Here is a 23057-nt window from a genome sequence, read left to right on the forward strand (position 1 = left end):
ATCTCAATTCTCATATTCATCGATAATTTCATCTTGCAATTTCCTCTGATCAAATACCATTATTTGAAAATTGAAAATTATATAAAAACAAACTCTTAGGGTGTGTTTATCTCAATGATGATTTTTTTGTCACAGGAAAATGTTTTTAGGAAATTCAATTTTAGAGAAGGTAAATCAGAAAAAAAAATATCGTTTATGGTGAAAACTAGTTGAAAAAATTAATTTTATCGTAATTGGTAATAAGTGAATCCACTAAATGCAGCTTGTGTTGTTAAAAGTAATATGTAATGACTAATAAACCGGAATCGATATTGTCTTCATTTATTCTGCAATCCATCAGCATAACAACGATTGCAAAGAAATTAGGATAGAAATAAGGGAAAACGATTCCTTTTTATCAAGTCATTTTCTCTAAGCTTTTTATTTTTAGCTTATGGTAAATGCTTTCCATCGATCGAATAGTTTTACGTAATTCAAACATTGAAAGTATGGAAAAAAAATTTCAAAAATGATTTTTCATCAAACAAACTGACCTTGACTTAAATAATGAAGGAAGAACGTGAGAGACAATTCCATCTTTTGTTTTCTTTTTTTGGGAAAGTATTACCCTTCGGAAAAAATTGTACAAATGTTTGCAAGCTAAAGTTGTTGATGAATCCAGACAAAAAAAAAGACATTGATATATGTCAAATTTGAATGACGATGGACCATATAATTGATGCCAATAAAGAGATCCAAAGTGAACAATCATATTACTTCGTACTCTTTCCTGTCCCGAAAAGGAGAAGAACATAAGTGAAATGCTAAAAAGAAGGTGGACGAATGTAAGGTCTCAAGCGCGTAGTGGAAAAGGACAAAAGAAAAGCAAGAATATAATCCAATCCATTCCACTTCTCTTAAAATGAGTTGAAAAACACTTATCTAAAAGTATCGATTGCTTGGTCAATATCGATCACCAAGTAGATAAAATCATGAAAATGATGAGTGCGCAAATAAGTGAAATACTGATTATTGGAATTTATGAGATGGCTAGCATTGGAAAGATGATTATTGTCAAAATCATATGCAATTAACTTTCACACGATTTTGGAAATTGTTGCTTTCATCTGATATCCAAGACTTGTGACTGCAGTCAGAACAAAAGGAAAGATGGGAAAACAATATCTCAATGACGATGTTTCACGAACATAACTAGGAAAAGAAATTCCTCGTGGCCCGGAAAAAGAAGAGGGCAAAATAGGAAGGAGCAATAATTAATAATTTCTTGCCACCGAAATGCATCCCCATGTTTCTGTTTTTTTTTCCCGCAGGGGCTCTTTTGACTAAATCTTGCCGACAACACAAAGGTAGGCTAATTTCAAAGCATGGGCGGGTTAACTTTCCCACGTTAGCGGGACCCACATTTTCTTTTTTTCCTTTGCTTTGGTGCTTTACTTCTTTTCACCATCACTTTGCTTTTTTGACAAGATTTTCGTTGGATTCTTGCGGGCCGGTTTCATCGTGAATGACGATTGAGATCCCCGTGAGTTAATTACTTTGATCGTGAATGACGATTTGGCGCAAGGAAGAAATGTGCAGTTTTAAGCTCGTCATTGATCAAGCAAACCGCCACGTTGGATCTTCAACATCCGTCATGGACCAAACTTTGACCAAACGTAAATTTTGACGGATCGTATTTTTTTCATCATCATACAAGTTTTGGATTTTGATGATACAAAAAACAGTTTGGATAATTGGCATTGTGATGAATATAAAGGTTAGGAATTTTTAGGGAACCGCCGCTTGCTGTCATCAAATTTGCCGCTGACCCATGGCCATCACAAGCTCTCAACTTTGCGCGTCAATCCATTGGCGTGTTAACACCTTGCCCACTCAAGTCTGACTTTTATGCCTTTGTCTCTTTTTCTTTTCGCACAGAGCTCATAATCTATGTCCATGAAATTCGCATCTGACAAAAGTCGCTAACCTCGCTTGGCCACAGATCTGGATTGCTTGGCTACCTGTGTGGGCCTTGACTTAGTGAGTTCGCTCGATTTTCTAAACAATGGTGGGAGGCCCTCGGCTTTGTTTATCATTAAAATCAATACCGAAAAAGGAAAAAGATAAATAAATTCCTTATCATGAGGGCATTTGGGTCTTTTGCCAGCAGCAGAAAGACAAATGCAATTGATTTCGAGTGCAGGGAAACAGAGGAAAAGAGGGTCGTGATTATGGATGGATGAACGGGTGCTGTCAGCACTCGGTGATCACATGGGGTGCTGTCAACTTTTGTTGACTTGACTTCGAATGAATTAGTAGAGGGCAAAAGTCGATTCTCTCAATCCAAAATTTCTTCACCACATGACCTAGCGATTTTCTGCGTTAAGAAACGTAAATAATTTGTCAACTTTGGCCGGCTGCAGTGATGCTTACAGAAAGTATCCTTACTGACCAATTTTGCAGCAAAACTGGCCCATAACTCTCTGCATATTCAGCCAAACCTTTGACTTCCGAGTTCAGCAACCTGCCAAAAAGTAATTAAGAAAAATCTTCCCTTCTAATATTTTTGTGGTGAAGGAACAAAGATCTTGATAATTAAGCCCGTCTCTGTACGAAAAGTCTTTCTTTTCCTTAAAAAAAAGAGAAGTTTAGGCAATGGATCCCACCTATATTCTCTTCTTCTCTGAGCTTTTGAGCTAACGGAGGAAACTTAATTTTGATTTGGATGGAAAGAGTCTGATTTTAAAAGAATTTGCAACAAGACTTTTGGAGTTTCGTTTTTACTAAAACAAAATTTTAGTGGAGTATAATCAAAGCTAAAGTTATGGGAAAACAAATTTGATACTTCTGAGTCCTTTTTAACTCACTAAGTTATTGTGATTAATAACTTTAATTTTAATTTTTTTTCACGCTCGGATTTATGCCTAAAAAGATTTAAGAACTTATGAATTCCACACCTCCAAATCTAGCAAGATTTTGTTTTCTATTGTAACACATGGAATGTTTAGTTATCACAAAATTGATTTAGAAAATAAGAAAATACTTGCAAACAAACACAATAAATATTGTGGCCAATCATGTCACCGATCAACAAAAAAGTTGATATTGTATGATTTAACTAAATGGAAATGGAATGTGCTGCATATATAGTCTTGTGTTGCATTGAAATACAATTACTATATTAATTGCCTGAAATTGGTCGCTGTGATCTTGAGAGAAAAGAATCAGAACAGCGTGCGGGGGCGGTGCAAGAAGACTGAAACCAATGATGGACCCAAGTCAAAGTCTATGAAGACTTGGACTACCAACCGTCCATGATGGACTAGCTTGCTCAAGAAGGAATCACACCAATGGTTGACCCAAGTCTACAAAGACTTGGACTACCAAAGGCACACGCTAAAGCATTGGCGGGACTTCCTTTCCACACTAGGATGTCCCCATCTTCTTTTTCCTTTGCTTTTATTGCTTTATTTATTTTCATTACCACTTTGCTTTTTAACAAAAATTTCCCCCGGATTCTTCGAGGCGGTTTTGCCGTGAATGACTATTGAGGTTCCTAGTGGGTTACTTAGGGCGCGTTTGGTAACGATTACATTAGGGGCGATTACGATCGGGCGGTGCTTTTTTATTACATTAGGGAATCGATTACTATGATTTAAACCGTTTGGTAATTGTCAAAATTTCGATTAGGAATAAATTGCGTTTGATGCAGTGTTCACTAATTACTGTTCCAAATCAATTTCTTTTAATTTTTAAATAATTTTTTTACTTTTTTCCTTTGTTTTCTTTTCTTTTTTCTTTTCATTTTCCTTTTTTTTTTTCTTTTTTTCTTTTTTTCCTTTTTCTTTTCTTTTTCTCATCTTCTTCTTCTTCTGGCGGTGTCATGCCCAGGGCCAAGCCAGCCTGCAGACGAGCTGGCGACCTCACGGAGCGTCGCAGGCCCTCGGCGAGCGGGCCCTCGTCGGTAGAGCCTCGCCGGCGGCCGGGCGAGGCTTGCCTAGCCCGCCGAGGCTCGGCGAGCCCGGATACGATAGGCCCGGCCCCACCGTGGCAGGCCGACCTCGTCGGGGCTGGCGGGCTACCAGGAGCCACGGCGGGGCCCAGGCGAGCCTCGCCTGCCCGGTGGGGGCTGGCGAGCCTCGCTGGCCACGGTGGGGCTGGCGTCGCGGGTTCGCCCGGCCCTGCCCGATCCCAGAACGAGGCTCGGCCTCGCCGAGATCTGCGGCCGGAGAGCCTCACCCGTGGCCGAGGCGGGCCTCGCTCGGCCCCCGGGAGGCCTCGCCCGGCCCGGCGAGGCCGGCCCTTGCCCGCGAGGCTCGGCCTCGCCCCGGATCAGGAGGCGAGCCTCGCCGGTGGGCTGAGCAGGCAAGCCTTAGGCGGCGAGCTCGCCGGTGGGCTGAGCTTACCTCAGGCGAGCTCGCCCAGGACCTCGCCACTGTCAGCGAGCCTCGGCGAGCTCGCCGGGCCGGCCCAGCGCGCGCGGCGGCGGCGGTGGCGGCGGACGGCGGACGGCGGCGGGCGGCGGTGGCGGGCGGCGCGGCGGCGGTGGCGGGACGGTGGCGGGCGATGGTACGTTGAGCAAAGAGAGAGCCACTTTTTGTGATTCTTTTTTCGATTCGAGAATCAAGAATCATATTTTTTAATTCTAAATTCTTGTCCAAAGCGATTACTAGGGAACAAATTTGTTAGGGAGCAAATTCCTGGCAACGATTAAGGGCTGAAATTGATTAGAACAAAGAATGGAATCGACTGTTTGGATGGTTACCAAACAGGGGCCTTACTATAAGAATTTTGTGAAATAATATGTATTTGACGTTTTACATTATAAATGGCATTTTAATTACAACTGCTATCAATATGTGGATTTTTTTTTTAATATTGTTAAAAATATGTGCACTTTTACTCAATAAGCATGAGCTCTTCATCATTTGAAGTTTAACCAATAAATATAGGTTATCTACGAGTAATTTAAATAAGTATACTAGAATTGATACATTAAGTGACATGATCAAATCATGATTTACCAAGTGTTTTTGGACTCATCAAGTCATCTTGTGAGTAATAACTTTAATCTTAAATGTTGTTTTTGGTCACCCTCAGATTTATGCCTTAAAAGATTTAAGAACTTATGAATTTTGGAAGGGAACATCTTTACACCTCCAGATCTAGGTGAGATTTCGTTTTCTATTGTGAAACATGGAATGTTTAATTACCACAAATTTGATTTAGAAAAAAAAAAAAAATACTTGCAAACAAACATCATTTGCTGAAAAATACTTTGATGTTTAAATAGTTTAGCCAACCGTATCATCAATCAATAGAAAAGTTGATACCGTCTAATTTAATCAAATGAAAAGTATGAAAGTGCTGTATACATGTGGTTTTTGTTGCATCGAAATATAATCATTAGATTATGAATTGTATGAGATTGGTCGATGTGATTTTGATATGGACGCCAACAATCTAAGACCTAAGCTCCCCGTGCCTCGTTTTAAGGCAGCACTAACATTAGCTACCTTTCTCAGAAAGAGAGAAAAACATAAGAAAGAACAGCGTACGGTTGATGCAAGAAGACTGGAACATCACGGGATTAGAGGGGCGTCAAAAGTCTACGAAGACTTGGACTACCAACAGTCCATGATGAACCAGCTTTGCTCCAAGAAGGAATCAAACCCGTGATTCATTCATTTGGTAACTTTGTCCCTCAAAGTCATACTTCCATAAACATAGGGATTTTATCAAAAAGATGGAAAAAAAAATGTCACTAGATCACTCCATAAAATCCAACAATGACTCATCGTTCTCCCATTCACCCGCAAAATTTACATGGCAACAAATCGATCTCTAATTCTCATAATTCATCAATAATTTCATGACACCATTTCCTCCGATCATATATAGTCATACGAAAATAGAAAAAAAAAAACTCTTATGATATCTTTATCTCGCAAAGAATTTTTTCGTCTTGGGAAAAATGCCTTTAGGAAATAAATTTTTGATAAAGGGAATCAAAAGAATTTGATTGCTTTGAAAACAAGTTAAAAAAAAGAAAAAACTGATTTTTATCATAATTGGTAATAAGTGAATCCACTAAATGCAGCTTGTATCGTTAAAAGTAACACGTAATGACTAATAAATTGGAATCGATTTCGTCTTTGTTTATTCTATAATCCATCAAAATAACAACGATTACAAAGAAATTAAGATAGAAATTATGAAACCATACTTGTAAAATATAGATATGATTGTGCTTTAGGAATGCGAAGAATTTGAGAATTAATAAAGTATATTCATCTCACTTCAAAGGGTAGCAAAAAATAAGGGTAACGATTCCTTCTTGCCAAGTCGTTTTTCTATAAGCTTATTGTTTTTAGGATTAATACAACAAAAAATCTCAAATTGGTACACCCTTGATAACGCAAAAAATCCCAAACTGACATTTATGACAAATTTAATCTTTTTTAGTTTTTGTTATATTGAGTTAATACTATGAAAAAAATACAAACTAGTGCACATGTAACAAATAGAGTAAAACCCCAAACTAATACATCTATCAATTGTCAAAATTTGATGTATGCTTTTGTTGACTTGACTTTGAATGAATTCACCCTTTTTTTTTTGGGACAGAAGTTGATTCTAATCCCAAAATTTCTGCACCACAAAGTCCAGTAATTTTCCGCTTTAAGAAACATAAATAAGTATCAACTTTGGCAGGCTAGAGCGATGCTTCGAGGAGTCATCCTTATTGACCAAATTTTATAGCAAAACTGGCCCACGACTCTCTCTGCATATTTCACCCAGTCCTATGGCTTCCAAGTTCAATGACCTACCCAAAAGTCATTCAAAAAGATCTTTCCATTTCATTTCCTTGATATTTCTATGGTGAAGGAACAAATGTCTTTGATAGTTAAGACTCGCATCTAACACGAAAAGTCTCTCTTTCCCTTTAAAAAGAGTAGGAGTTAGGCAATGGGATCCCACCTGTTTTCTCTTCTTCCTGAAGCTTTTGAGCTATAATGGAGGAAGCTCAATTTCAATTCGAATAAAAGGAGTATGATTATAAAAATACTTGCAACAAAACTTTTGGACTTTCGTTTTAATAAAACAAAAAAGTTTAGTGGAGTAATGATCAAAGCTAAAGCTATCAAAGAACAAATTTGATCTTTCATTAGTCTCGAATCAATGAATTTGATATTTCTCAAGAGTATTTTGACTCATCGAGTCAATTGATTAATAACTTCAATCATAAATTTTCTTTTTGTTAGATTTGGACATACGTCTAAAAAGACTTTAGAGCTTATGAATTCCGGAATGGAATAGCTTCACATCTAGCGTGATTTCACTTTTCCTCCTTGGCTGCCCCACCATGTGCTTCCTTCATGTTGTCCTTATCAAATACCAATCGTTTAATCGACGTCAGTACCCATCGAAAATTGAAGGTCTTGCTGGTGTTGGAGCATTCACATCAATCATGCACTCCCCGCCAACTTTGAGGGTGTCAGCTGGTCAATCACGGGGAATGACCATGGCCATGGGGTTAGGGTTTTGGAGGCGTGAGCAGAGAGCAATGACAACGAGGGAAGATCGAGGATTTGGAGTAAAGGAAGAAACGTGCAAGGTCAAGGAAGGATGTGGAAGGAGTTGTCGTGGAGTTTAAACGAAGTTTACCTAGAAAAGAAACTATATAGAAGGAAAAGATATAAAAATTCTAAACCTGAGCATGTTGAATATTTTGGTCTCTTCATCCAAATAAAGAGAGATCCATCATAGGCTTTCTTCTCCCGAAAAGGAGTGAGATCAAAAGTGAAATGCTAAAATCAAGTGAGAAGAATGGTAAAGTCTCAAGCGCGAAGCAGAAAGGATAAAAAGCAAAGCGATAATTTATATTTCCATTCCACTTTTCTTTTGAAGTTAAAATTGTAGCTCGTTTCTTTTGCAAGAAAGACCGCCCACTGGAATATCTCACTTCTTGCATCCTAAAAGTTGCTAAGTCCAGTTTCCTAGACCCTAAAAATTGCAAAGTTCAGATTTTTAAGTGCATCTTTGTTCAAGTAAAATGCCATGTCAGATTCTCAACATCCATCTTGGACCAAACTTTGATGGAATGTATTGTCTGATTACCCTATAAATTTTGGATTTTGATGATTTAAATACAGTGGGAATAGTTGATATTGTGGTAAATATAAAGGTTGGGATGGAACTTCCCACTTGCCGTTGTCGAATTGGCCGTGCGCCCATTGCTATCACAAGCCCTCAATTTCGCGTGTCAATCCATCGGCAAGTTAATGCCTTACACGCTTGAGTCTGTCCTCTATGCTTTCGTCTCTTTTTTCTTTCCGCGTAGAGCTCATATCCTATGTCCAAGGAATTCGCGACCGACAGAGGTCGCCAGCCTCGCACGGGCACACATCTGTGGCTGCATGGTCGCGTCATTGGGGCTTGACTTAATTAATTCGCTTGATTTTTTTAGGAACGAAGAGAGCCCCTCAGCCCCGTTTATCATTAAAATCAATACCAGAAAAAGAAGAGGATAAATAAATTCCTTGCCAAAGGGGGCATTTGGGTACTTTTGCAGCAGCAAAAAGATAGAATGCAATTGATAGGGGAGAGAGGGGAGCAGAGGAAAAGGACGTGTCGTGATCATGGTGTGTGTTCTGTCAGCTGTCGGTGGTCACATGGGAAGAGTGATGATATCGTGTGCGGTAGTGAAGCCAGGCTGTCCAATAAAAGAGTTCTCCTTCTTCTCGAGAATGTGGATGAAAAGAATCGCATGGATGCATTTGTGATGAGGTACGGGGAGCTTATTATTACTCCTAGAAACAAAGATGTTCTCCATGCTTCCGAATTTAATTGCAGTATTAACTTAACGGCATTAATCCCAATCAAGCCCTTCAACTTCTATTGGCAGACCGTGTAATCATCTGCTGGGAGCCAGAAACTTGTAAGACTAGTGAGGGAAGTCATTGCCTTTTGATGGAATAGTTAAATCTATTGGAACTCGATGTGAAGTTTTAGTAGAATGGTTTGCTTCTTTTTTTCTCTCAGAGAAATTATTAGAACTAGATACAAGGATTCATTTTGCAACCTGGGGCATCATATGCAGAATTTTTGAAAACTATGTACCTAAGAAAATAACTACCATCACTACCACAATTAGAATATGAAATCCAAGTTAAGGATGCGTTTATTTCGCAAAAAATGAATGATTTGAAATATAATTTTTGAAAGATGATCGTTTATACCGTTTGAAAAAATTAGTCAATGAAAAATATTTTTATTGTCAATAACAATTTATACCTAACTATTTCCGTGGGCGATGAAAATTTTTTCCATCCATTTATTTTTCTAAATCATATAAGCGATTATTTTTAAAAAATATTTTACAAATCACTCATTTTCCTTAAAATGAACGCACCTTAAGTTTGGAAAAATTTAATTATGGACTCTCAATGGTAAATTGATTAATATTCTATCTTGTAATACAAGAAACAACCTAATTTTTTTATGACATGTTCATGTATCCCACATCTCTTGTTTATGGAATTTGTATACTCTTTATATACATCTGGTCTTTATCCACCTATTGGCTTAGTCTTTTGAATTGATATGATAGTAAAGTTGATATTTTACCAAAGTTAAGTTATGCTCTAGTGTATCTCGCTTGTGCAACCCCCTTTGTCAAATTCTACATGTTTTTTTATTTATTTATTTTTTTTTTTATGTTATATGGCGAAAAGGTTTGGAGTAGGCAAGGATTTGCACAAAAGTGTGAAGAGCAAGCTGCACCTTTAAAAACATCATCTGAAACACTTATTAGTTGAGATCCAAGAGATGTCAATATTTTGTTAATTATCCTAGTCATTGAAGAGGCTTGACTGAACTCTTGCGAGTCATTGAAGCGGAATCTGAGTTTGATTGGTGAGGATAAAGCGGAGTCCCGTGCTTGTTTGGATGATGGAGAAGGTCGAAGAACATATATTTGGAAGTGGAAGTACCAAATGGAAGTTGCTCGATGTATATGCAGTACCAAGGCTTATTTCGAAAAGTCTCGTCCATCAACATTTGTTAGAATTGCACAAGAGCACGTTTCCAGTGAAACCATTGAAAGCTTGAAAACTATATTAAAATTTGAATATAAATTATAATCTCAACCAGAGGCAATTTTATTGGTCAGCGGAAATAGAACTGGGAGATGGAAGTTAAATGAAAACTCCATTACTCATAAAGAAAGTCAGGGTAGCCTTTGTTACGTTTCAAAATATAATGTTTAAGGAAATACATTCGTAAAACTTATATTAAATTTACTATAGTTATAAAATCAGATTTGATTAATAATTAAAGTTGGAATTTGAAATTTGCATCGGTGGAATTCGGATGCTATAGAAAAACTCAAATTAAAATAATCTTTGTTAGAAATGGTGAGCAAAGTATAAAATGTGTTAAGATAAAGTAAAACGATAGTCTAATTTGAAAATTAGAAATTTGTCCTCAAACTGGTAATGGACAATCTTTTAGAGAATTTATGTCAATAAGAGAAAGCAAAGGTCCGTACGTCTTCAATGACTTACATTGACCAAATGCAATATGATGATATAATTTGCACGTTTTTGTGCTTTTGTTCGAAACTATATATATTCAATCCAATGTTCTCTACAAGCAATTGAATAAATAGTCGACATTAAATAAGATAAAAGGAGGATATTTGATATAGCTTATTTCAGTAACTACTGCTTGGCAATTAAATCGGCATAATCAAATCTATCTATCGAATGATCATAGTTAAAGTAGAAAAAACGGTTGCAAAGGGCATGCCACGTAGCTATTGTGCATGGGTTTGCTTGGTGTAGCGAGAGTGTGAACTGCCTACTTGAATGTATCTTGCATTTTTTATTACTAGGATTTTATGCAATGGGAACAAACGTTTAAGAAAAATGCCAAACAATGTTGATCAAGGATTGTTCTAATATTTTGATTGATGACACAGGGGCTCTCAACCACCATGATTAGAATAGCAAAAGAAATCAAGGAAGCATCTTGGAATTGATTGATAAACCTTATTTGACGCTGTTGAAAAACTTAGAAGAATCCCTCCATATTATTTCACCAAACCTATTTTTATAAATTACGTGTTAAAAAGCAACTACACCAAGTAACATGGAAATCAATCAAAATTTATGCCATAAATTACATGCTCAACCGACTTACCGTTAAAAAGAAGAATTAGCTTCTGGCCACGAGGGCATTGGAGTAATTTGGCAGCAGCGAAATACGCGTCCAGATGATCAACGGATTCCAGAAAATAACGCGGTTTTGGCCATTTAAGGTGCGCGTGCACGTGCGCGGATCAGGCACAGGAACAACTCACAACCCGACGGGAGGCCGTTTTCCCTAAAATAGCCCCGACTCGACACCCAAATCCCAAAAGCGACGCTACAATTATGCAGGAGCAAGGACGCGCTTTGGGCAAGTGCGTGAGCCACTCATCGCGACGCAATTGTGGTCGGAAACTCCACAAAGACAAGGATTATTAAAATTCAAAAGAATAATAACCGAAAGCACTCTGATTGAATTTGCTCCCATCTTTTTAATAGTTATTTTAGCCACGGAAAGCACTCGATTGCTCCCATCTTTTTAGAATTCCACTAGTTTATCTACCCCGCTGTTGTGTCTCTCCTTTTTTCAATTGCGTTACGACGGTGGATAAAAGAGAAGAATTGAGTTGTGGGAGGGGCCACTTCGGTTTTAAAAAAACCTCCATTCGTCAACTTTGACAGGCTGTAAATTGTAGAAGCAACTGCACATATAGTTAACAGAACTATGTCTATGTGCAGGAGGCTGTGGTTCATTCCGCATGTGAATTAATTAGAAGAGCAATCAAATTGAAGGTTCGGGACCGGATTGAATTCTTTTCTACCATAATCATAAGGAATCTCAGGATGTGTTATCAATTTACTGTCTAATTTATTTCTCAACACCTAATTTGTTAAATAGAATTACATGTTGGATATTTCGATTGTCACTCATAGTGTATTCAATTCATGGAATCAAATCATGGGCACAAATATGTGGCTATATGGTCGTGGCATTGGGGTTTGTCTTTGGCAAATGTGGTTGTTTTTGGAAGGGAACGGAGTAGCATTTGCTCTCTATTCCGAAAGGGTCACAACCATGGCAAGCTGCTCTCTTCTGAAAAAATAGCCATGGCATAAAACTATGCAATTTTTCCATGGCATAAAACTCAGGCTAATGAGATGCGCAAAACTTTCACGTTTTCCAAAAGTTATTTTTTAAAAAAGAAAATGAGATATATCTATATTTTCACGCTTGTATAGCGTCTATTTTCAAAAATCTATATATTCACTTGCTAAATGTAAAATTAAGATTTAATCATATCAATTAATATATCAACTTTAGCACACATTTTTTGAACAAAATTGGAAAAGAAATCCATAATTATTAGCATAAAGTCATTTCTTGGGAACCTGACCATCATTCACGGCGAAACTATCGGCAAGATGGAGAGGCATAAAGCAAAGTGATAATGGAGAGGTACAAAGTAATAACGCATAGAAAGTAATAACACAAAGAAGACAAAGGTGGGGCCATGCTAATGTGGAAAAGAAGGGCCACTAATGCTCTTAGCATACCTTTTGCGCTGTCCGTAGGATTTAAGAAGCATGCTAGAATAAAGGTTCATAATTACTCTTTTCTATTTTGCCCCTTCTTTTCCCGTGGTAATTTTTTTACAATTAAACTCATAAAAAAATCATCATTGTGATCTTATTTGTCAAATCTAAAAAATATACATTCTCCTCTATCTAAATTAACTTGATAAAGTTGAAAGATTAGGACATCATAAAAAAAATAATTAAGATTTCATCACATCTTAATATTGAACTAAAAGTTTATATCCTCTATGATAAAGTTGAATTTTATGACATTTTTTATAAGCAAGTGGAAATTTTAAATTCTCTTGAATATTTGGCTAATGAAATCCGAAGAACTTTCACTTTTTTCAAAAGTGATTTTTTTTAAAAGAAGATGAAAACTATCCAGATTTTCACGCTTATATAATATCTATTTTCATAAATCTGTACATTCACTTGCTAAATGTTAGATTGGGATTTGGTCGTATTAATTATTATATCAATTTTAGCATACTTATTAACCTTACTCATAAAAAACCTGAATTTATTTGTCAAACTTCAATTGATAGAGAGTGAGTTCTTACTGAGTAAGAAGTGCACATCTTTCTTAACAAAATCGACTAAAAAAAGTCCATAATAATAAGCATAAAACCATTATGTGCGTGGTTTTGATAATTGGTTTTTTTGATAGTGGTATTACAATGGACATATAGGTTAGGATTATTTACGGAACTGCCAATTGCCATCATTGTATTGCCAGCCACCCATTGCCATCTTGATTCCTTACCTTCATGGCGTCAATCCATGGGCGAGTTAACTCCTTGCCCACCCAAGTTGTCTTTTACGCCCTCGTCTCTTTTTATATTTGTGCAAAGCTCACGATCTATGTCCATGGAAGTCGCAACCAACAGAGGTCACTAGCCTCGTGCGGCCACGATCTGTGGTTGCATGGCCACGGTGTTGGAGCTCGAATCAGTTAATTCTCTCGATTGTTAGAGCAATGGAGAGAGGCCCTCCGGCCTATTTTATCATTAGAATTAATATCGAAAAAGAAAAAGAAAAAAATTCCACACCACGAGGGCATTTGGGTATTTCGGCAACGGCATAAGACAGGATGTAATTGATAGAGGAGAAAGGAGCAAAGGAATAGGACAGATGGGTCATGATTTTGGCTCGAGTTCGAGCCAGTGGGGCAAAGAGTCGAAGACCCAAGGGACCAAGGCGCAAGTGCCATGCACGATCCCATTTCCATAATCTGCGGACAAGCGTGCAGTCATTTATCAAGACACGTGTTGTCAAAAACTTCAATAAAAAATATATTTATAATCTATCATCTATTAAGTGTGAATTAATTCACAGACATAGCATAAATTAAAATTTAACAATGCCAAAAGAAGGAGAAGAGTTTCTTTTAATATCTTTTTTAGTCACGGAAAGTGACTCAATTGCTCCCCATCCCTTTAGAATTTTACTAATTTTTTTCTCATTTTTCAGAAATCGAATTCCACTAATTTTATTCATCCCACAATTACACTGTTCTTTCGTCAATTGCGTTGTGTCGGTGACTCGGTGGTGGGATAAGAGAAGGATTTGGTTTTCTTTCTTTTCAGAAAAAAGAGTCCTCCTCATTTACTCGGGTAAAGAGTCTTTCTGCCGGGGCTTTCGCTTACGCCGGAGCTGCTGCTGAAGTTGCGTGCGTGGACATCCCAAACCCGTCCACCGAAACACCACCGCAGTCTCGGCACGCGCGGCGAATCGCTCCCTCCGTCGAGCCCCTGGCGAAGGACCCGTCGATATTTCACCTCGATAGCTCCTTGCCGCGATCGGAGCCAGATCTGAGGTGAGTCTCCAAGGGCCCCACTTTTTGGTGTTTAGAAAGAAACCCTGGCATTTTGTCAGCTTTGACAGGCTGCAATGAATCGTTCTTAGCACAGAGATCTCTCCATTTTGCTAGTTTTTTGGCTTCCGAATTTTTCCAATCTCTGGCAGCCACGGCTTTTGCTGCTGTCCTGTTTCGACTTTTTTCGTCGAAGAGGAGATCAAGCGAGATCGATGGAGAGGAGTGCAAAGAGACCGCAAGGAGATCAAGCGAGATCAGTGGAGTGGGATGCAAAGAGACGGCACACGGGTGGAAATGATGGAACAGCAGGAGGTGCTTCTTCTACTCACACGTCAACAGAAGGTCAAGAAGTGGTTACTTCATCGGGATATGACTATGAAGTATTCTTGAGCTTCAGAGGACCAGATACTCGAGCTGATTTTACCGACTTTCTTTACACTAGTCTTAATGATGCGGGTATCCGCACATTTAAGGACGATGAAGAGCTCCGCATTGGGGAAGAGTTTGCCCCAGAACTTCTCCGAGCAATTAAGCAGTCGAAAATCTCAGTACCTATATTTTCGAAAGGTTATGCCTCCAGCGTATGGTGTCTCAAGGAGCTGGTCCAAATGGTCGAGTGCAAGAAAACCCAAAGACAAAAGATCATGCCCATTTTTTATGACGTGGCACCTTCAGAGGTTCGATACCAAACTGGGGGTTATAAAGAGGCCTTTCGTTTACATGAAGAGAAGCAGCGATATAGCAAAGATACTATCTGTGAGTGGAAGACTGCTCTCAGTGCAGTTGGGGCGATAAACGGATGGGACCTACATAGCAAGACCGATAGGTGACTTCTCTTAGCATGCCATTTCAAGTGCCTTGAATCATTAAAACCCGTTGCATTGCATATGATTTTTTTTTTCTAGATTTGTGTTAGCCTTGTTGAAATTGAATTCCATGTTTTTGAAGTTATACCGCAGAAATTATTCCAAGCAACATTTTTTTGCAGTTCACTTCATTTAAGTACCAACGCTAATTCATCTACAATGGAATAAATCCTTAAAGTAACACATTTCGAATTCAATCTGGTCTTCTCAGAATTAGTTTAATGTTTACACAATTTTCTCACTCATTGTCTTTTGTCTCCATCTAACTCTAGGCGAGAAGGTGAGTTCGCAAGAGAAGTTACCCATAAGGTTTTCACTGAGTTGAAAAAGGCTTATCTGGCGGTATCAGAGTGCTTGGTCAGTGTCGACAACCACGTGGATGCAATCATGGAAATGATAGGTGCTGGGACAAGTGAAACACGAATTGTAGGAATCCACGGGATGGGTGGCATTGGAAAGACAACTACTGCCAAAATGATCTACAATAAGCTTTCAGACGACTTTGACAAGTGTTGCTTTCTTCAAGATATTCGAGAAACATCAAAAGGTAATGGCATTCAATACTTACAGGCTCAGCTCATCTCTGACATCCTCAAAATGAAACGCGTGGATATAAAAGACATTCATGAAGGAACTCGGATGATTAAAGACAGGTTGTCTAATAAAAGAGTCCTCCTCCTTCTTGATGATGTGGAAGAAGCGAATCATATTAATGCACTTGTAGGTAAACGTGATTGGTTAGGCAAAGGGAGCAAAATTATTATCACTACAAGAAAAAAAGATATTCTTGAGGTTCCTGAAGTGGACTGCAGTTATGAGCTTAGCGCCATGGATGTTGATCAATCTCTTCAACTATTTAGCAAACATGCCTTCAGAAAAGATTATCCTTTGGATAAGTATATTGGCCAATCCAAGAGGGTAATAGGCATTGCTGGAGGTCTTCCACTAGCTCTTGAGATCATAGGCTCACTTTTATGTCACACTAAAAGGGAAATGTGGGATCTCACATTGAAGAAGTTGGAAAATGTTCCTCATGCAGCAGTTCAGAGTAAGTTGAAAATAAGCTATGATGCATTAGAAGTTCGACAACAAGATATATTCCTCGATATAGCTTGTCTTTTCATTGGATATAACAAAGATATTCTGGTTCATTTCTGGGATGAAAATAAATTTCCGGAAGAAGCCATGGAAGTTCTACAGAACATGTCTTTGATAAAGATTGAAGAGAATAATAGAGTATCGATGGAATCCTTTCCTTTTTTCAAAGATAAAAATAGAGTGTGGATGCATGACCAACTCAGAGACCTTGGAAGAGAAATAGTTCGTCAAGAAAGTAAACTGAAAATAGAGAAGCAAAGTAGGGTGTGGGATCCGAAGGAAGCATGTGATCTGTTGAGGAGACCTGAGGTAAAATTCCCTTGCAACAAATCTCCAAATTACTTATGGAGATTTTCTTTTAAAAAAATGCAGTTACTTTTAGTGCTCTCTAGCACCATTGTGACCCACTCAGTTAATATTTTTTTTCTCTTTTAATATTAGATGGAGGGTAATACCAAACTCAAACCTCTTAAATTTTGTGACCCACTCAGCTTTTTTATTCTTAAATTTTTCCTTTGGGCAGGTAAAAAAAAAAGTTGAAGCTCTTTATCTCCAGTTTGACCACGGGAGGCACCATTTTACCTATGAGAGCTTTAAGAGCCTATCAAATCTAAAATTTCTTGCAATTGATGATTGGATGGAATTTTTTAGTGCAGAAGAGAGACTTCTTTGGCATGAATCATCATCAAATGTTCTTCCAATTGATGTTTTCCAGGAGAACTCAGATCTCCTTCCACAATTACGATGGCTTTCTTGGCCTATAATTCCCCTAACATTTAAGATTACAAAATTCTCCATGGAGCATGTGGTTATTCTTGATCTATCACATAGTAAAATTACGCATGATTGGAAGGGGTGGAGCCACATGAAGGTATATTATATGCTAGACAACACTTATTATTTTGTCTTATTAGATTCTAAGTAATCTTTGCATGAATTTTCTTTTCACAGGTGATGAAAAATTTGAAGGTTATGGATTTGACCCTTTGCCGTTGCTTGGAGAGAAGCCCCGACTTCTCTGCTCATTCAAAATTAGAATATTTGATCCTACGACAGTGTCACAAATTAGTTGAAATTGACATGTCGATTTGTCAATTGAAAAGCTTAGTTTTCTTAGATGCAATATGTTGTGAGAATCTTCGGAGGTTGCCGGACGAGATGGGTAGAGATCTTGCAAGTCTCAAATACCTATATTTGTTTGGATGCCGTCAGTTGGAGAGGCTTCCGAATACAATTGGAAATTTGAAATCGTTGATTGAGTTGGATATAAAATGTTCGGGGATCAAAGAACTCCCTGATGCACTCTGGACAATTGAGAAGCTTGAAGTAATAAAAGCCACAAATTTATTCGATTGTGAAATTTGCAATTGCATCTCTAAAAATCGATCCCTGAGGATTTTGAGATTGTCTGGTGTTAGACTATACGTAGTACCGAGGCTTCCTGAAAGCCTTAACATTTTAGAATTAAAAGTATTGTATATGGATACGTTTCCGGATCTCTCAAACTTGACTAATTTAGAAAAATTAATGCTGTCATTTAGTCGACGTGATTGTGATGGGGAATCTGATGGGCCTGTGGAAGAAAATCCGATGCCACTGTGGATTGGGAATTTAAGCAAGCTGGAGTATCTATCCCTGACATGTCCGTTCGTGACCACCGTACCAATAGATATGAGAAGTCTCCTTCCCCAGCTCAAGACACTTGAACTCTGGTGCCCTAAGTTGCGTTGCCTCTCGAGCCTTCCCTCCTGTTTATCATCCTTGTGGTTAGGATCCGCCGTGACCTCCTTACCCACGGATATGAGTAGTCTCCTTCCTCGACTCGGCTTCCTTCTTCTCGAGTGCCCTAATCTGCGTTGCCTCCCGAGCCTTCCCTCCAGTTTATCAGAATTTAGGCTGTGGGGTTTCGAGTCGGGTTGTTCCATGGAGTTTCCATCGAGTATAAAGACACTACCAGTACTTTACATCCGTGGCTGTGCAATCTCAGAGTTTCGAGGCTTTGATCGTTTGGAGAACCTAAAAGATTTGCTGCTTTGGGAACTTCAACAGGTGGAGATATTACCTGATTTAAGTAATCTCAACAAACTAGAAAGTGTTGACATACGTAGTTGTTATAATCTGGTCGAGATTCAAGGTGAACTCCCACCATTATTGGGATCATTGACACTTCAGTTTTGTGGATCTTTACAAAAGTTGCCTGATCTGTCAAGCTTGAAGAAAGGTGGGCATATTACAGTAAGGCGTTGTGGGAAATTAAATGTGGAGGCAATTTCTTTGCTTTGCTTGGAGAAGGGGGTCAGATTTGAGGTAGATTTCTCGGAGAAGGGGGTCAGACTTGAGGGAGAAGATGACGAATCAGAGGGTGAAGATGACGAATCAGAGGGAGAAGATGACGAATCAGAGGGAGAAGATGACGAATCAGAGGGTGAAGATGACGAATCAGAGGGAGAAGATGACGAATCTGGATTTGAATTTGAAATTGTGAGGGAGAAGACTGACGGATAAGTGGCCGTCGCTCTTGAAACCTTCTTGATCCCCGCCCGCAGATCGTTCTCTTGTGTGCAAACTTCAAACGGATTGAGGTAAGTCCTTTTATCTGACGACCGATGTTTTCCCTTTTCTACGATCGATCTCCTTCACGGATAAGAAAAGAGAAGCCTGACATGCACTTTTTAATTACCTTTTCGCGAGTTGATGTATGATAATCTGATGAAGGCGTTGAAATTATGGTACCTCCATTTTGGTCTGGTTTCTCCTTGGTTTTATGTTTCCTAGCTGGAGTTATGCATCTCGTTTGAATCGTTTTTATTTGATATGTAACAAATTATTAGAGATCCTTGTGGATTTGCTGTTTCACATATATCGCAGTTGATAACCTGGCTTCTCATTTGAGATGACTTCGTTATGCTGTAAACAATTAGATGGAATGTGTGCTGGAAGGTCATATAAGTACGATTCTCATCCTGCAAATTTATAGGATAACCAATTCATTGTTGCAACTGTGAACTAGACAGACCCCCTGTGCTGATATGCTTATGTTCAGTTTATTTTCCTGGAAAGGTATGCTTCTTACTCGGATTTACAAATGCTAGAGAAGTTATGAAATGAAGAAGGACGAATTTCACTGTCAATAGAACTAATTAGCTTGTCCAAGGTATCATAGATCATCTTGTCGTTAAGGCTAAATTTCAGCAATATCAATGCCTACTGCCTAAGACATATGCTAAGTCTCACTGGGGTCAGAAATCATGTAAATGGACTTTTGTGCGATCTCTGTTATTGCCTATATTTTCTAGAAATGGTTATGCTTAGCTGATTATCTATAATAGAAGCCCCTCCATTCACCCCAAGTTATACTAGATGATTTTTTTCAGGTTTTAAGATTGACAAGAAGTGCTAGGGGAGACATCTCAAAAGAATGCCTTTCTGCTGGTTTCTAATGTTGAGAAGAGGAATTAAAGTTTGAAAAACTTACAGAAATTTTTTTGTGCAAGGAGCTGTGGCTAATTGGGTAGTTGTACAAATGAAGAACAAATAAAGGAAATGAAGATGACATTCAAAGTGAAGTTATTAATTACTTATTAATTACTTTTTTTGTGAGTTGATGCCTGGAAATCTGAAGAAGTTATCGAAATTATGGTACCTCCATACAACTAGAGGGTTCTTAATTATGTACAAATGTATGTTTTCTTTTCCTAGTTTGGTTTGGCTTTTTTAGCTAAATTCTCTTTGGATGGTTTCTCCTTACTTTTATGTTTCCCAGCTGGAGGTATGCATGTCAATTGCATCTTATTATTTGATTTATGACTTAGAGATCCTCATCGATTTGCTGCTTCACATATTTCGAAGTTGATACCCTCTGTTTCGCTTTGGAGATAACTTAGCTATACTGTAAACAATTAGATGGAATGTTTGTTGGAAGGTCATAGCACTATGGTTCTCATCCTATAATTTTAGAGCATAGTCAACTCATTGTTGCAATTGTGTAGACGACAGACTCTGTATTGATATGCTTATATTCAGTTTATTTTCCAGGAAAGTGTGTGGTTCTTAGTGGGATTTGCAAATGTTATGGAGAACTTATAAAATGAAGAAAGAGGAATTTCACTTGGGTATCGGCATCAATAATTGGTGCAGCAGAGCTTCCATCTGTGACAGGAGAGAACTATTTAGCTTCTCCAAGGTATTATAAATCATCTTATAGTTAAGGCTAAATTTCAGTACCATCGGTTCTTAGGACATGTGATAAGTCTCACTTGGGGTCTGAAATCATGTAAATCGACCCTTGTCTGATCTCCATAATTGCCTCCATTTTCTTGAAATGGTTATGCCTAGGTGGTTATCTATAATAGAAGCCCTTCCATTTACCTCAAGTTATAATAGGTGACTTCTTTAGGTTTAAAGATTGACAAGAAGTACTAAGGGAGACATCTCAAACAACCAGCCTTTTGCTGGTTTCTAATGTTGCTGAGGGACTTAAAAGTTGAAGAAACTTACAAAAATCTTTCTGTGCAGGGACCTGTGGTTAATTGGGCGGCTGTATAGATGGAGATCGAAGAAGGGCAGATGATGGATGAAATTTGATGTTGACCGTGTTCCCTCTCTCAATCTTGGGGTGGTAAACACTGCATTCATTTGTTTTGGGGGGTAAAAGGGCTATTTAGGCAAACCTGATTGTGTTTTTTTTTTCCTTTCCTTTATGGTGGGCCCACAAAATGCTTATTACATTTTATCTGAATGTGTGTTCTCTTCATTGTCATGCAATAGAACTTGCTTATTAGTACCCAAATCTTCTTTTACAAGGAAACACTTGAAGGACTTGTCTGGACTGGGAGAAACATTGTGTGTGCTTAGAGTGGTGATTGAGGTAGTCTTAATTGCTCTTGCCAAAACCAGTACATGGACCTTTTGATGTGAAAATGGTGTTCAAAGTAGTCCTAGTCATGAGTATGATAGGCACTCACAACACAAGAAACATGAATTGCTAGTATTCATGGAATAGACTGTTTTGAAGAGATGACTCTCGTTGAACTTATTTACAATTAGCTTTCACATGGTCTTGAGCACCGTGGCATTTTTTCTAACATTCGTGAGACTTCAGAGCTAAAGGGTATTCGATTCTTGCAAAATAACTCATGTCCAATGTCCTCAAAAGGAAATTGACAGGAACAAGTAATGTTGATGAAGGTATCAAGACAATTAAAGATAGGCTTTGTAGTAAAGGAGTTCTCACCCTTTTTGATGATGTTGACCAGAAGAATTAATTGAATGCACTCATGGGTAATATCAGTGATAGTCAGGCATTACTAAATTCTTCAATGCTGATTATCAAGCAGTGAAGGATCTCAAAATTCTTAGTGCTTTTTGTTTGTCATTGAATAATCAGTGCTTTTTGTTGATCGAAGGCACTGCCATCCTTAATGGGAGTTGACTGGGTTGAAATACTTCGCAGAAAGGGACAACATGTGGGAGCCCTTTTATCAGGTTCAAATGATGCAATATCTGGCATTGCTTAGAAGATTCAGCCATTTCTTGAAAAATTTAGAAGACATGCTCAGCAGAGGAGTTCATTTTCCAATAAGAAGTGCATCCACAGATATTGAAAGGTATCCACAACCAAGTCTGTTATCAAGGAAGATTTGAAACTTAAACAAATTTCTTATTGCCCTATGTCATCTCAGCAGATATTGATTGTTGTCTTTCCTGGGATCGTTATCTGTTATACATAAATTACAATCACACTTTGGCAAGTTGACTTGAAGTCTATTGTTCTTGTACGTATAGTTATTAGTGGCTGTTTTTGCAACCATTTCCTACCTGCAAGATGGATCACTGGAAACTACTCATGAAATGAGACCATGGTTTCTTCTGATCTATTTCATGAGTTTGATTTGGTTTAGATATATTACTTTTTGACGTTTTTGGTTGGCTAATTGAGTTATCAATAAAAGAGAAGTCAAATTGATGCTGGTGTTACCACATTCAAGTGCATTATAGTGTTACTATATTCAAGTGCATTACTTTTGTCAATTTACGCGTTTGTCTTTTATTGGAGATCCTTGAGCTTGCTGGTTTGTACTTTAAATTTGAACGTCATAACCCCGCCTTGTAAAACTCAACTTTGTTATTCCTTAAACAATGAAGGATACAGTACCCCGCCTTGTAAAACTCAACTTTGTTATTCCTTAAACAATGAAGGATACAGTACCCCGCCTTGTAAAACTCAACTTTGTTATTCCTTAAACAATGAAGGATATAGTCAAACGTGTAGGTTTTAAAAGAGAAGAAAGCTATTTCATTAATAAGCAAGAAAAACTTACGACAAAAGAGTCCCATATGAATGTCTGAGCTCTTCCTCTCAGTAATAAGCAAGAAAAACTTACGGGTTCTTTCTGTATAGGTAAGCTACCACTAGCACAGTAACTATTAGATTGGATGACCGTACATCTTTCCTAACGTTTTGGTGCTGTACTTCGGCTTTTACTGTGATGTACAAACTCCAGCTTATCATACAGTGTCGAGGAATTGATTGGGCTCTTGCACAATGTGCTTTGAATGATCACAATTGCCAATTTATGCTTTGAGAAGTAGAAGGTAAGGTCACTGATTGAAAAGTGTTATCCCTAG

General features: G+C 38.1%; 1 protein-coding gene across 11 annotated transcripts in view; it reads left to right on the top strand.

Moving 5' to 3' along the window:
- Positions 1 to 22395, top strand: part of LOC104415067 (disease resistance protein RPV1-like) — a 97727-nt gene extending 75332 nt beyond the window's left edge. The window contains exons 1-7 of one of the 11 annotated variants that reach the window (XM_039298764.1): positions 14189 to 15292; positions 15605 to 16739; positions 16954 to 17301; positions 17382 to 19012; positions 20466 to 20613; positions 20946 to 21710; positions 21836 to 22395. In XM_039298764.1, the coding sequence (XP_039154698.1) occupies positions 14679 to 15292; positions 15605 to 16739; positions 16954 to 17301; positions 17382 to 18935 (3651 nt within the window). In that variant the 5' untranslated portion in view covers positions 14189 to 14678 and the 3' untranslated portion in view covers positions 18936 to 19012; positions 20466 to 20613; positions 20946 to 21710; positions 21836 to 22395. Of the gene's footprint in view, positions 1 to 14188; positions 15293 to 15604; positions 16740 to 16953; positions 17302 to 17381; positions 19013 to 20453; positions 20614 to 20945 lie in introns of those variants that run through there. The other 10 variants (XM_039298765.1, XM_039298763.1, XM_039298769.1 and 7 more) reach the window with 10 other exon arrangements.
- Positions 22396 to 23057: the final 662 nt, after the last annotated feature.

The sequence above is a fragment of the Eucalyptus grandis genome, chromosome 8 (assembly GCF_016545825.1).
Source record: "Eucalyptus grandis isolate ANBG69807.140 chromosome 8, ASM1654582v1, whole genome shotgun sequence".
NCBI classification, from domain to species: Eukaryota; Viridiplantae; Streptophyta; class Magnoliopsida; order Myrtales; family Myrtaceae; genus Eucalyptus; species Eucalyptus grandis.